General features: G+C 49.9%; 1 protein-coding gene across 1 annotated transcript; it reads right to left on the bottom strand.

The window, feature by feature from the left end:
• Positions 1 to 2481: 2481 nt before the first annotated feature.
• On the bottom strand, positions 2482 to 15517 carry MED1 (mediator complex subunit 1). The gene is made up of 17 exons (XM_017735996.1): positions 15272 to 15517; positions 15047 to 15153; positions 14285 to 14363; positions 13638 to 13692; positions 12595 to 12727; positions 11842 to 11870; positions 11406 to 11477; positions 11152 to 11226; positions 10691 to 10764; positions 10400 to 10489; positions 9305 to 9416; positions 8927 to 9051; positions 8593 to 8711; positions 7638 to 7839; positions 7369 to 7464; positions 7153 to 7258; positions 2482 to 6048 (listed from the first exon to the last, which is right to left on the bottom strand). Exons 2-17 carry the CDS (start codon positions 15131 to 15133, stop codon positions 2802 to 2804), a joined length of 4701 nt encoding a protein of 1566 aa, XP_017591485.1. The 5' UTR covers positions 15134 to 15153; positions 15272 to 15517; the 3' UTR covers positions 2482 to 2801.

Below are 15517 nucleotides of genomic sequence, written 5' to 3' on the forward strand. Positions count from 1 at the left end.
GGGGCGTCCCCCGCCCCTCCGCTCTCTTCCGGGAGCAACGAGTTCAGCCAATCAGCGCCCCGCCTCCGGGTGACGTCATGGTGATGTCATTCTAGCGGGAAAATCAAGCGTGGCGGGGGTGCCCTTCTCGCCCTCCCCCCATCACGGAGGCGAGAGCTTTGTACCAAAGGGGTTTATTTGCATGTAAATAAACATGTTCTCTGCAATATTTCCAAAAAAGTTGAAATTCCACTTTCCGCCCAAAAAAAACTGCCGCGGGAGCCGGGATATTTACAATTCCAGCGATTTTCCAGCCAGGGATTTATGTACATCATGATAATCGAGGAAAAGAACCAGTTTCTTTTAATCTCCGTGTTCACTTCACCACCTGAGATTAAAAGGTTTGGCTTATATTTAATTTTCACTTTTATCTTTCTGAATACTGAAAGATGTAAAATAATTGAGAATAAGCAAAAATATTCCAAAAATAAACCATTTCTCAGAGCCCGAGCACTGACACCCCAAAGCCTCTGCGTGGTCACACACCTCAGCTCTCCCAGGACTGACGTCATTGGAAGGGGACAGGGCACCAAAATGGGGTGAAGAGCTTTAAATCTGGGAGTCGTGCCTCCCGCAGTGGCCAGAGGAGACGTTGTTCCCTCTGTTCCCGCCTTCCACAGGGGGAATTTTGGATACTGAGCTTTGGTCTGGGTGAGGGGAGAGGAAACATGTGCAGCTCGTTCCTTTAAAACACATTTTTGTGTCAATTTCGCTGCTGAACGGGACTTCCTGCCAATTTTTTGTGTGCTTCGACAGCAGGAAAACACAGCTCTGGCTAAGGACAAGTCCAGGGGAGCCAACCTGTGGGATTCCCAGCCTGGATTCCACTTGAAAGTGCTTCTTCTGGAAGGCTGGTTGTGCCCTCGCACAACTCGGAACGGATCGAAGGGCTTGTGTCAAAAGAATGGGTTAAATAAAAACAGGAGAGGGGGGCAGGCAGCGCTCCGGAGGCTGAGCCGGCACCGTTCCCAACGCAGCCCCTGGAGCAGGGGCTCCAGCTAAATTCCTCTGGGATTGTATCCCTGACATCCTCTTCATCACTCGATTCCGACGCTGCGTGAAGCAACAGCGTTTGCTCCAGGTTTGGATTTAATTCCCGCTTTCCTATCGTTTCAGCCCCTGGGGACGGGAGCTCTGGTGAGGGGGAGGTTGTGGTGTGCAGGACACCCAGGAGCAAGGGATAAATATTGGAAAATATGAGAAGGGAAAGTTCTCCAGAGCTGGGGGAAACTTGGGAGAAATTCAGGCTCCCACGCTCTGCAGGAGCCCCAGAATTAAACTGGAGGCAGAAGGAAGAGGTGAAAATGGAATTAAACTGGAGGCAGAAGGAAGAGGTGAAAAATCCCTACAATTAATGGGATAGTTGCCAACCTACTGAAAAGGCACCGGCCTTTCCAAAAAGCTGGGAACCAAACAGCTTTCCTGGGGTATCCCAGGATGGGAAATTTTAAAAGTTTAAAAGAAACTCAAATCCTTGACATCTTTTCACGCTGCATCCCCAAAGGTGAAGCGTAACCCCCACTCCCACGGGGAAATCCTGGCCTCCAGAACTGACAGCAAAATCCTGTGGGAGCAGGATCCTGCTCAGTACATAATTCCAAAGGAGATGTGTTTGCAGAACTCCTGATTTCCCACATTCCTCTTCAGTGAATCAGATGAAACTGCTTTTAAAAATAAAACACTCTCCTGAGTCTCTTTTCCTTTCAGGGACCACAAGATCAGCCTGGAGAGGATGCCTGAGTCATGCTCCTAATTCCAGCCAAAAGGGGAAAATCCATCTTTTAAGGAAATCAATGCTTCTCCTGCAACTCTGATCCCAGCTGAGCCACTCCGGGACTGTTTTCCAGGCAGTGCAAGTGCCAAGCAGGACACGGCTCCATCAGCTGGACAATCCTTCCCAGGGCAGTGCCTGTGTGTGTGACCACAATTCCCAGCTGAGCAGCACAAGGGGATTCCAGGGAAACTCGCTGGTGCAGACAGGAGTCCCTTTTCCACGGTGATTTGCTGGAATTTCACCACGCTGGAATGTCACCAAAGCTGCAGAGCCGCCCAAACCCACGGGCTCTACCCAAATTCCCGTCGGGGGAAAACAAGGAGCACGAGGCATTCCCACATGGAGGTGAATAAATAGCTAAAACAAAAGGGAAGGCAAACCCAAGGCAGCAGCAATCCCTCAGAGCTGTGACCTGGGATAAAACCTTGATTTCCATGAGGCACCGGAGGCACCGCGCTGAGCCGGGCATTGAACGAAGGAATGCCAAAATGCCGTGGGAACAAGAGAAATTAAAAACCTCGTGGTTTTCCTTCTTCCAAAGAATTAAAACCCAACCCTAAAACATTTCCTAAAGTAATTACTTTTAAAACTTCCTACATCCAAAAGGAGCTTATCCTGAATGGGAAGAGGGCAGAGGGACTGGGATCTCCCAGACCAGCCTATGTCTGTTTGCCCCATTTGGGAGCTGCTCCCACATTCCCACGCTCGGCTTCACCCCCATTAATTCCAACAGGGATGATAATACTCGTAAATTCAGGAAGAATGGAAGTGCCCACAGGATGAAGGCCACAGGCAGGGACCTGGCTGCTGGCACTCACACCTTCTGCACAGACCTTGGTGGTCCGAAAATCTTGGAAATATCTCGGAAATACTTATTTTTCCCTTCTCCAAACACACCCCGTGAAGATCCGTGTGGCAAGTTTGGGATGAATCCTTCCTTCCTTCCCTCCAGGACCCGCAGGCCCTGCAGACAGCTCGTCTGGGAGAATTAATTGCCAATTAGAGCAACATCCATGAGATCATCATCTTCCTCCCCGATCAGGAACTCGGGGCTGGCCCGGGACGGCCGCTCGGCCGAGAGGATGGCACTGCTCGCCATGGACAGAGACTGATCCGCCGAGATCGGGGACTTGGACCAGCTCTCCGGCTTCATGCCGTGGGATTTCTTCTTGTCCCTGTCCTTATCCCGCTCCCGATCTCTGTCCCGGTCTTTGTCTTTCACTTTTTTCTTCTCCTTTTTGTGCTTCTTGTGTTTCTCGGCGCTGTACTCGGGCAGGGGCCGGATGCCGTCGTCGGAGCTGGGGCTGTTCTGGTAGGATTTCTCGGCGATGGAGGAGCCCGACTCGCTCTCGCTGTCGATGTTCTGGGGGGTGTACGCCGGGGACTTGCTGTGGCTGGGGGAGCAGCGCTCGTGCTTGGGGGTGGAGCCGCTGATCAGGGGGGATCCGTAGCTTTTGGAAGAAGCCATCTGAGGCCTCAGGCCATCCCCGCCCCCTTCCCCGGGTTTCTGCAGAGTTACTTTGGCTTTAATGCTGGGGGAACCACCATCGTGTTTGCTGATGATAATTTTGGCCACTCCAGTGCTTCCGACGTTTTTGGAATCCGAGTTCTTCTTGGAAGAGTCAACAGATCCTCCAGAAACAGAGACCTTCGATTTCTCCTTGTCGCTCTTCTCCCGCTTTCCCTGGAACTCCCCTCCAGACATGTTGTGTTTGGAGGACATTGTATGGCTTGAGGAATTGGAACTCGGCCCCATCTGTCCATCCATGGGGTCGTCTCCGCCAGGCCCGCTCGTGACCACCCCGTGCTTCAGCTTGTCTATGACTGCGGTCAGCGATGGCTTCTTGTTTCTGCTCGGGGACTTGCCTTTGGAGCTTCCATGCTGGTTCTGGGATGAAGACATGGAAGACCCACTGGATGAAAAGGAAGATGAAGATGCCGTGGAGGAATTGGACGAGGGGGGTGGTTTCTGTGACATAGACCCGGAGGAGCCCATTCCTGAAGACGATTTCATGCTGGAGCTTGAGCCAGTCCCAGACATGTGAGACCCACCGGAACCTGAACTGATGGGTGACTTTGCTTTAGACGACGGGGGAGTACCTGGGACAGGTTTCATGGGAGAGGCGAGTTTGTCAGAACCCCCCGAGGGTCTCGAGTGAGATGGAGAGATGTTTGGTTTGCTCATGGAAGGGTTCATGAGGGACGATGGCTTTCCTTGAGGTTTCATCTTGGTGCTGCCAGAGCCGGTGCTGAGGCCGTGCTTGGTGATGGGGGAGGATCCCGGCTTTCCCACCGACTGGGCTGAGCCCTTGGACTGACCCGAACCGGAGCCACCTTGGCTGGAGTAGAGGCTGCTGCTCATCTTTGAGCCAGAAGACCCTTCTGATTTGCTTTTAATTTTGCCTGAGGTTGAAGAGGAGGAAGAAGAGGAGGAGGAGGAAGAATGGCTATGATGGCTTTTGCTACTGGAGGAGGTGACAGAACCACTACTCGTGTACTGGCCATGTGAAGACGGTTTGCCAACAGTCACTGTTCCTTTTGGGATCTGAATGGTTATTTTTGGAATAGGAGGAGTAGCTACCCCGGGAGGAGTCTGGGATCTGCCCGAACTCCCCGGAGACTTGGACCCACCTGTGCTTGCTGGCGGCGTGAAGGGCCTGTTGGACGAACTGTGAGATGGAGATTTCCCATCTGTCTCCTGCTTCTTCCGCTTTGGAAGTTTCTCTTTGCTTTTGCCATCACTGGATGGCGTCCGGCTGCGCTTCCCTGGCTTCCCATCTATCCCGGCACCTGCCATGGCACTTCCAGACCCATTGCCTTCCTTTACCCGTTTCTGAGACTTCTCTTTTCCTAAATCCCCTGTGTTCAGCAAAGGGCTCTGACCTCCACTGTGGTGCTCCATGATGTCGGAGGACCCCAGTGCTTTGCTGGCAGCTGCAATAATACTAAAATCCACCGTATCGGACGGAGTGCTCCCCTTAAATTTATTTTCCCCCCCGTCAGCCCCCAAGACTTGCACCCCCAAATTAGTTAGAGCCTGGGGGGCATAGCCCTTGAAATCGTCAGTGTCTCCGCTCTGACTGCTCTCATCAAAGTATTCCTCCCCAAAACCGCTCTGGCTCTGGCTGTTCAGCAAGTCAGGGTTGAAATCTACCCCGTCTGGAAAAAAATGGTTGGAGGAGTCGCTGTTGGGGCTCACAGCGGCGTCCGCGATCAGGTCTGCGGGGTCTGTGTAGGGGTTCTCACTACTGTTGGTCTGAAAAACATCGGGGTCAAAGAGGGCACTTTGTGAATGTCCTGAACTAGAAGAGTCTCTGACTGGAGTCCCAATGGGTGGGCAGTCCTCGGTACTGGTGGGCAGCTTGGAAGCCTCCTCTGCTATATCCGAGAGGATGTCGGTGACATCGGCCCCGATGCTGTCCGAGCTGGACAGGCGAACCATCCTCTGGATACTGGGCTGCGCGTGGGGGAGCGCCTGGGGGTAGGTGGTAGGAGGAGTGCTGCACTGGCTGGGTGCTGGAGTAATATGAGGGGTGTCCAGGGTGTCTGCAGTCATGTTGACATCAAAAATGGGGTTCTGGGAGTCAACATCCATGGAAAAGAGCTCCCTCTGGAAATCATCCTCAGTCTGGTGCTTGGGCTTGTCGGCTGGCATGCGGGATTTTTTTTTCTTTTGCTTATTCCCCCCAGGGCCCATTTCCATTCTGGGGGAGCCAGAGGAAGAGTTCTGCCTTTCCAGAGGGCTGCTCCCATACAGAGTGGAGAAATCCTGAGGAGGATTCTCCTTAAGAAGGTTCATGAGCATGGGGTGGTTCTTGGTGTTGCTGGCTGGTGAGGATACTGGTGGTGGTGTGTGGTGGGGGGGGGTTGGACTTGAGCCAATGGTAGACCCCACATTCCCTGTGATCTGCAACAAACTAGTGAGAATAGGGTTCTGAGACACTTTGCTGAAGTCCTCCCCATGGCCCACCGAGTCATGCCTCTCTTTCATGCTTATGCTCATGTTAAACAAAGTAGTGATGGGCCCCCCAGGAAAAGTGTTGGTTGGGGTGGTGGTCCCACTCATTGGGTTGCTGCCTGTGGTCATGCCATACCCTGGGCTGCTGGCTGGGGGCAGGTTTTTCTTCACCATGTCTTCAACTGTCTCTGCAATGAGGGACAGGGCTGGGGTGTCAGCTTGAATGGTTTCTGCTTTCCTGCGGATGGCTCTCATGGTGACAGGGATGGACATGCACCTGCAAGACACAGCAGAGAGTCAGGGTGGGGTTGGCTGCCCTTAGCCAAGGTCACTGGGGCGGTTTTACACCTCCATCAGGTATAAAACGAGCACTCAGGGGCTTGCACAGGAGAGCAGCAGGTCCAGGGTTTATGTCCTGCTGTTCTGCTTGGTTTCACACTTATCCCACCACCCTTATCCAGCCACGAGACACCAGCGCCTTTATGCACCGCCTTGCAATCACAGAGGGAGAATTAATCAATTAACTCTAATAACTGATGGCTGACAGATCGTTATCTGGTAGTTAAAAAGCACAGGATGCAATCATAGAATCACGGAATGGTTTGGGTAGGAAGGGACCTTAAAGCTCATCCAGTGCCACCCCTGCCATGGGCAGGGACACCTCCCACTGTCCCAGGGTGCTCCAAGCCCCGTCCAGCCTGGCCTTGGACACTTCCAGGGATCCAGGGGCAGCCACAGCTTCTCTGGGCACCCTGTGCCAGGGCCTGCCCACCCTCACAGGGAGGGGTTTCTTCCCAATATCCCATCTAAAAGCACTGTTTCAGTTTAAAGCCATTCCCCATTGTCCTGTCCTGATGAAGGAATCTGGGTTGTTACTCTGATTCTGCCAGAAAACTCCTTTATCTAAGCTTGGCAAACCTGATTTCCTGCAACCTTATAAAAACCCCAGGATGGCTTGGGTTGGAAGGGCTTAAAGCCCATGCAGTTCCACCCCTCTGCCATGGGCAGGGGCAGCTTTTTGAGCTAAAAAATCAGTGATAACTCCACATTCTCCTCAGGGATGATGAGTCTATAACGTGCTGAACGCAAAACCAGTGATTCTCACTCAAAAGGTGACAGGAGTGTTGTGCCCTGTGAACATCCTGCTCTGTTCTGAATGGAACTGAGGTGGAGGAACCTGGATAAAAGCCCTGTGTAAACAACAAACTCAAAAATTAGTAGCTACAGTTCAACATCTGGTATTGAATTTTCAGCAGGGCTGTGAGTTTTTCTCTCTTCCAAACAAGCACAGAACAGCTCCAGAACTGCTGGATGAACACGAGAAGGAGCAGAACTCATCTGTGTGGTTGGGAGTGCAAGGTGGGACAAAATCCCAGCTTACCTTTGAACAACCTTGGCAATGAAATCATCTGTACAGATGAGGGCATCGGACAGCCCTTTGTACAGCTTGCAGTTCACATGGGTGGAGTCCTGCACATCCATCACCACTGCAAGAGAGAGCAGGTGTTTAGGAGAGATCAAACTCCTGCACACAGAACGAGGAAACCCTGCCAGCCTTCCCAAAAATGCTGTTCCTGCTGCCCCTGAGCCCACTTACCACACACCAGGGAGTCGTTCACGGGGTGCTGGAAGGATACACTGAAACAGGAGTCAGAGAGAGGACAAACTTCAAACTGCAGGATCCCAGGAGAATCTGAAAGGCACAGGAAACATTAACTGAGGGAAGAGTGGAGATGAACCAGAGCCTCAAAACCCCCACAAAGACGGGATAAAAATAAGGGAAGCAGCAGAGGCCTCATTTCTTATGAGGAAAACTACCCAGGGTTCATCATTCCCACGTCATATTCCTCTGGAGGTGGCACCCACCTTCCTTCAGGACTGTCCTCTTGACACAGCTGCCGATGAGGGTGTTGTAGGCCACCTGGTGCCGGATCAAGCTGAGGATGAGGGGCACCCGGCCGGGGTGCTGGAAGGCGATTTTGCTGATCAGAGTTCCCTGGAGGCTTCGTCCGTCCGGGAGAGGAGCGTCTTTGTTCAGGAAGTAACAGTGCTGCTGTCCTGGAAGAGCCTGACAAACAATTCCTGCTTTAGTCCAGCCGGGTAGAGGGGGATAAGGGACATCCAGCAGTGCCCAGAAGCCACTGACACCACGTCACCTTTCTGGCTGAAAGGGACAAACACCGAGGACGTTTTCCTTCCACTCTGAACAAGGAAAACATGATTTTCATTCCTCAAAAGTACTGCCCAACAGCATTCACTGCTCCCACTAAAACAGTTTCACATTGGATGGCATCCCTTCTGGGAAGAGAATCCTCTGGAGTTAACACTCATTCACAGATTTAAGGATTTCTCCCAAAATGTTGCAATTCATTCAGCCACACATCACTGCACAAAAGGAAGGGACAGATCCTGGGAAGGCTCAGCCCCTCTGCTCTCCTCCCTGCAGCTGCACTCCAACAGCAAAGCATCTTTCAATACCTCATTTTCCTAATCACCACGGTCATCATGGAATGGTTTGGGTTGGGAGGAATGTTAAAGCCCATCCAATCCCACCCCCTGCCATGGGCAGGGACACCTCCCACTGTCTCACATTGCTCCAAGCCCTGTCCAACCTGGCCTTGGACACTTCCAGGGACAGCCACAGCTTCTCTGGGAACCTGTGCCAGGGCCCTGTACCTGAATCCTAACACTTGAAGAACAAGTTTTGTCCTGGAATAAATACTGAACCCATTTATCCCACTTGGAAGACAGCTGAACCAGCTGAACCCCCCCGAAATGCTGCTGTGGAGGTGTCCCAGGCTGGCTGGGAGAGCACACTTACTGCGTAGAAGCGCATGTTGTGGTTCAGGGGCAGGGGATCGGCCTCCTTGGACAACTCAAACTGCGTGATCAGCTCATACAGGGGGACAAATGTGGGTGACGTGTCAAACAGTGGGATACCTGAGGGGACAAGACAGCATGGAATGATGGCACCTGGGAGCCAGGGAGAGATGGTGGGAGAACCTGTCCAGGTTTTACTGAGAACAGCACAAAACCCCGAGCAACTTCCCTGGCACATGTTAAAAATCAGCAGTGTTTACTGATAGAAACAAGGAGACATTAATAAAACCCTGGAGATGAAACATTAATAAAACCCTGACAGCTCTGCAACCCACCTGTGCAGCTCTGGAGTTTCTGGATGAAAGCTCGAGACACTGGAATGGGACGTGGGAACTTCAGGAAGAAACAAGCTGGCAAGTCCACGCTGTTGGCACTGGTGATCGAGGAGAAAGACGGAGTTCTGAAAGATTGGGGGGGACAAAAGGTCCTGTGAGCTGCAGGGCTTCTGCTGTCACCTGACACAACATTTATGTTTCCTCAAATACACAGTTACACCTTAAAAATAAAGGCACCCCTCAGGAGCACCTCAGAGCCCTGAAACAGGCCTTTCTTGGCCTAAAGACAGCACTTGTGTAACTCACATCATGCTGTGACATCACACAGCCATTCCCCACTGACGCCAGCTGAGTGCTGGCCTTGTGTCCTGCCCTTACCCTTTGCTGTCCACGGGGTGGGAGCCCATGATCAGGGGAGCAATTGGAAGTTTGTGCATTGCCATGGTTCCCTCGACTGTCACGGACACGTTCATGCCCAGCGAGCGAGGAACTGCGGGGGGAAGCAAGAGAAGAACCCGACAAGGACATAAGCTGATGGAAAAAAAACCCATTCAGTGCAAGTTTTGTGGATTAAACATTAATTAAATATACTCTCCATCCCTGGAAGTGTGCAAGGCCAAGTTGGATGGGGCTTGGAGCAACCTGGGATAGTGGAAGGTGTCCCTGCCCATGGAATTGGATGAGCCTTAGGGTGCTTTCCAACACAAAACATTCTGTGACTCCATAAAATATCACTCTGGTGGAAATATCTGGCTTCCCCCACAAGGCACAGAGTTCACTGTTCACCTCCAGGACTAAATGGAATACAGCCAAACTGACTGTTCTACCCAGAGCTCCACTTCCCTCTTGCCAGGTGGATCAGTTGCGTCACTCTCAAAATATTTTCCAAATGCATTTGTGAGTTCGTCGTTCGCTCTTTGCAAAGCAAAACAAATAATGATTTTGGATAATTTCCCCCTCTTCTTTCCTGACAACTGGAGCTCGGTTTTGGCATTTTAACAAGAGCCAGATGTCCGTGCATAGAAACAATCTCCCAGTATGAGGGAAGAGGCACCAGGCTGGATGGGGCTCTGAGGAACCCGGGATAGCAGAAGTGTCCCTGCCCATGGCAGAGGGTTGGAACTGGATGAGCTTTAAGGTGCCTCCCAACCCAAACCATTCTGGGATTCTGTGTTTTTACTCAGACAACAAAACAAATCCCATGTTAAAATGAGATTCACTCCAAGGAAAAAGGCTCTGCCTGCAAACAGTCACCCCACGACCCCACAGGAGCCCAGCTCTGACTCCAGCACAGCCACAAGGTCCAATGGTCAATGGTCACCTGGGCCAGTGTTTGCACCTGGGCTCACTAAAGCTGGGTCCTCCACAGGACAGCCTGTGACAGGGTGACAGCAGAGGGGAGCTAGGCTGGAATTCTGCTTCCTTCTCTCCCTCAAGCAGCAGCAGCCCCCAGCAGCCCCACAGCTGACCTACCATTGTTCTCGTGCAAAACCACAGGGGCTCCAGTGCCATCCTCAAATAAATCATAGGGGGAGACGTAATATTTGAGGTTCATCAGGAGACCTGGGGGAGAGAAACTCCTGATGAGGCGTCCTGAGAAGTCAACCTGATCATCCCCACACCCCAAAGCCACACAAACACCTTGTCCCTCTTTTACTTTGATTATTTTTCCATCAGTTAATGTGAAACTATCACCCATAATGGGGGCCAAGAACAAATAAATTTTCATTAATTCCTTTTTTTTAAAGTGTGAATCACAAGTACCTCCACTCCTGGGGGTGAGATAGCCAACACTGCCATGCAGGATCTTGTCCAGGGGGTTTGCATTGGTGGCTTGCCTGCAAGAGAGGCAATCACAGGCTGAAACAAGCCACAGCCACACCTGAAGCCAAAATTCATGTGCTGAGACTGATTTTAACCCAAAATACACATTTCTGGGACCCAAAGAGGGCCTGATCTTACTGTACAGGCAAAACAAAAGCTGCTTTACTCTGCAGCATGGCTGGTTGATCACTGAACCTACAGCAGTGAAACAGGACCAAAGCTTTCTCAATTTCTTACTGTAAAACACATGACCACTAAATCCATCAAGCTACGAACTTTTTATTTTGACTTTTAGACTCTCTTCTAATCAATTTCCACAGTTAAAAAGGAATTTCTCAGAGCTCTGAGCATTTATAGGTATTTACAAAACCCACCCAACCACACAGACACCACAAACTCACCAATACATCCCAGCCATCTTTTGGAGATCCAACTCCAAGGACTGCAGAGCCAAGTACATTTTAGTTTTAAGTTTGCTTAGGAAAAAAGAAAAAAAAACCAATTAAACAATATAAGAAAACTTGAAAGGAACTGTGCAGTGCAAACCTACAAGCTTGGAGGGTTGTTTCATTTTTTATGTGTGGGTATAAATAAATGTATTCTAGACTTATTATTTCATTTTATATATGTGGATATAAATGAATTCTGGACTTACTTGTCCCCTGGCAGCTTATACAGGTTCACAAGTCCCCTCAGATGCTTTGAAAACTCATCAAAATTTTTCTCTCTGAAAGGAAAAGGGAGGAAAAGTTACTAAGTATTCAAATTAGTAACAGGTTTCATTTTAAAAAGTGACATCAATACAGACACTGAGCCAATTAAAAAAAAAGACTTTTGCTACATGAAAGCTACAAAATTTGTTCTTTCAATGATTCAACTTTAACCTGCTGTGGGCTTTGAAGATACTTTGCACAGCAGCCAGAATCACAAGATCTGAGTCAAAGCCAGAAAATCCCCTGGAGAAGGGAAGACACTTTGTAGGGAAGGAGCAGCTGTGAAGAATTTTGTGTTTCCAGACATCAAATAGCATCAGAACATTACAGGAAAGAGAAACGTGCGAAAAAACACAACATCCCACCCTTGTCACTCACCTCAGATGTTGCACCAGTTCTGGACAGCTCTGAAAAGGAAAGAACACACAAGGATATCAGTGTGGAATGCAGCCACTCCAGGCTTTGTGCAGCTCTGAACTGGGAAATACCAGGACACGGAAATTCCCGAGCACCAGCTTTTCCTGGGAAGCCACACAATGCTCACAACCACACCTCGCTGTGGTTCTACTTCTGCTCCTCAACCCCTGCTGGGACAAGTCCCAGCAATAACATTTCCTCTTAAATTATTCATTTGAAATAAACTTCTCAAATTGTGAAGCCTTAGGTTGAAAATCTATGACCTTACATAGGGATATTAAAAATAATATCCCTATGTTTCCAGGAGAGGCCAATCAAACACCAACCTCAAACTCCTCCACAGGCAGTAAAGCCATTTTCTCCCAGCTTTCCACATTTTAGAACTTTCCATTCCCACATCTGAGCTTTGTAAGAATAATTTCCCTTCTCTTTCCTTGGAAACACAGTGATAACTTCCATAAAATTTTCAGAAACACTGGGGTAACTTCCTCAAATAATTCTGCCAGTTGTAAATCCATAGTGTGCATTGATCAGAGTATCCCACAGGAGCAAACTACTCCATGGAGGATTTTACTTCCCACTAGAACGAGCAGCAGGGCTGTGACTCTGGGTCTAAGGGAATGTTAAATACAACTCATTTCCTCTGCTCAAACCAAAGGGAGGTAAATGGCAATCCCAAAAGGACAAGGGTTCCTCTTTCCTAGGAATACACACCACGGGGTTTTCTCCATGGTGAGCCACCTTGACATCACAGAGCAGCCCTGTAGGATCCAACTGCACTTCCACATAAAACATGTCCGAGGTGATGTAACACTCGGTGCCGTTCGCACTCAGGTGGGAGCCGAGGCTTCCAGAGGAAACAGAACAAAAATCGCTGTGAGATGCACAGAAAACCCCCAGAAAACCCCCAGAAACACCCCCAGAAACACCCCCCAATCTAAGCACACAAAACTCCCCAGTCCAAGCACACAAAACCCCACAATCCAAGCACACAAAACCCACAATCCAAGCACACAAAACCCCACAATCCAAGCACACAAACCTCCCAATCCAAGCACACAAATCTCCCAATCCAAGCACACAAACCTCCCAATCCAAGCACACAAAACCCCACAATCCAAGCACATAAACCTCCCAATCCAAGCACATAAACCTCCCAATCCAAGCACACAAAACCCCACAATCCAAGCACATAAACCTCCCAATCCAAGCACACAAAACCCCACAATCCAAGCACATAAACCTCCCAGTCCAAGCACACAAAAAAGCACAAAAACCCCCCAATCCAAGCACACAAAACCCCACAATCCAAGCACATAAACCCCACAATCCATTACAGAAAATCCCCCAGTCCATCACACAAAACCTCCCAATCCAAGAACACAAAATTCCCCAATCCAAGCACACAAAACCCACAGTCCAAACACATAAACCCTGCAATCCAAGCACACAAAGCTCCCCAATCCATCATACAAAACCCCATCACCCAAGCACACAAACCCCCACAATCCAAGCACACAAAATCCATCACGCAAACCCCACAATCCAAGCAAACAAAAACCCCAATCCAAGCACACAAAACACCCCAGTCCAAGCACACAAAATCCCCAATCCAAGCACATAAAAAACACCCCAATCCAAGCACACAAAATCCCCAATCCAAGCACACAAAACCCCACAATCCAAGCACCAGAAGGTTCTGGTGTGGGCAGGGAACCAGGAGAGGTCTTTGCCATGAATCAAAGGAGGAGACCCACCCGCTTTGCCTGGCGATGGACTCCAAGCGATCAGTCATGGCAGGCAGAGATGATACTGGATGGAGGGAGCAAAAACCAAAGTTTAGGGGAATGGTCTGACATTCCCTAAGGGATTTAGGCACCAGCAATAAACCCAGTCTCAGATGGTTACCCCCTCCCACGTCTGCTCACACTGTCACACGTGCAACCACACAGGACCTGTGCCCAAACACAAACACAAGGGTCTGCACGGAGAAACCCAAATATTCCCAAACTGCAAGGAGAGAATGGAGTTTCTTCTGCAAGTGGAATCCAGCTATGGGCACTCACAGAGCCATGGAATGGTTTGGAAAGGACCTTAAAGCCCATTCAGTGCCACCCCTGCCATGGCAGGGACACCTCCCACTATCCCAGGGTGCTCCAAGCCCTGTCCAACCTGGCCTTGGACACTTCCAGGGATGGGGCAGCCACAGCTGCTCTGGACAATGAGAGGCTTTTCCCAATAAAAGCAGCACAGCCAGTGCTGACTGTCCTGCCTGGCACCGAGCTGGGAGTGCTGATGAACCCCTGAGCACCAGCAACACCCTGTGTGTGATTTTTATGGAGCATTTCCATAGGATTTTCCACCCTGCAGCAGCCTGTGGAGAGCATGCAGAGAAAACACCAACCTTTCAGGGCCTTCTGCAGCGTCTCCAAGCAGCTCACCAGGTGCTGGTGTCCCCCCGAGTTCAGCACCACTCGCTTTTCCTTGGGCAGACAAAAGAAAAAAAGGTCATTTTTCCTTGTCCCTCAGTAGGAGAGAATTATGGAAACTTTTGAGCAGCCAAGGGAGGTTTATTTAGATAATTAAAAGCAGATTAGATTTCATGCCCAAATTACATCATCTTGATTCCTCTAGGTGAACAGTATCTGTTTGCAAGCAGATTACAAAGGCAGGCCTGGAACTGATTTATTTTCTTTTAAGCAACTTGCTCAGCTGGAAGAACAGAATGTAGCAACTTTTAACAGGTCTAAGATGAGAGTTTTAAAAGAGGTGACAGAGAAATAAAGAGCCAGGCAAACTTTTAACACCTGAGCATGTGCAGGAGGCTTTGCTGTAGCTCTCCCTGCCTCCTGCTCCTCCTTGCCCCACCCACACCAATATTTCAAACCCATTTTTGACTAAGCCAGCACTGAGTGTTGAGTGTCTGCTCTACAAAACAATATCCTGGAAGGGTAAATAGCAGAAAATACAAGTTTGATCCTTTTCCTGGCACTGAGCTGACAATTAATCTGTAATTAGGAGAGTGTTTGGACATCCCTCCCTCCCCTGTGCCCCCATCCAGGAGAGAGCAAAGCCTTAAATGCCTTGAAGAGATCTAAGAACCCAACACAAAATCATCACCAGAGGAGCCCCAGACAGCTCCTGCTCAGAGCCCAGCAATCCTCACCATGACCTGACGGACCAACTTCATGGTTTCTGTCCAGGGCCGGTTCTGGCTGTACTTGGCGTGGAGCCTTTCCAGGAGGGAGCTCATCTTGTTCAGCTTCTCCGCCTCTGTGAGACAGGAATATTCAGGAAAGAGAATGAGTCAATATTGGAAGTTTAACAATCAGTTTAGGAGCAAAACACCTTCCACCTTTAAGCTAAAGATGACTTCAAAGAATTTACTTACCACTGGTTTAACCCCAGACCTCGAGGTGAGGTAAATGTTATGGAATATCCCAAGCTGTTAAAACTTAAAGGACCATGAAAATCCTATGGAATGCCTGTCTGGAAAATGCCCAGCTCCTGTTCTGCACGATCCCTGAGTGATGTGGCCCCAGCAGGTTCAGTTCTGTCAGGACAGGAGGATATCAGGGCACTGTCTGAAGATCCAACAGGATCCTCAGGGTCTAACGACGATGCTTCCCTGGGGCAG

This window comes from Corvus brachyrhynchos, unplaced genomic scaffold (assembly GCF_000691975.1).
Source record: "Corvus brachyrhynchos isolate BGI_N302 unplaced genomic scaffold, ASM69197v1 scaffold30, whole genome shotgun sequence".
Classification (NCBI taxonomy): Eukaryota; Metazoa; Chordata; class Aves; order Passeriformes; family Corvidae; genus Corvus; species Corvus brachyrhynchos.

Coding starts and splice junctions, on each gene's coding strand:
- MED1 (XM_017735996.1), bottom strand. CDS start 15,133: ATGAGCTCCCTCCTGGAAAGGCTCCACGCCAAGTACAGCCAGAACCGG. Junction 11,871..12,594: donor ACCATGGAGAAAACCCCGTG/GTGTGTATTCCT, acceptor TTTCCTTTTCAG/AGCTGTCCAGAACTGGTGCA. Junction 10,765..11,151: donor AAGATGGCTGGGATGTATTG/GTGAGTTTGTGG, acceptor CCTCTCTTGCAG/GCAAGCCACCAATGCAAACC.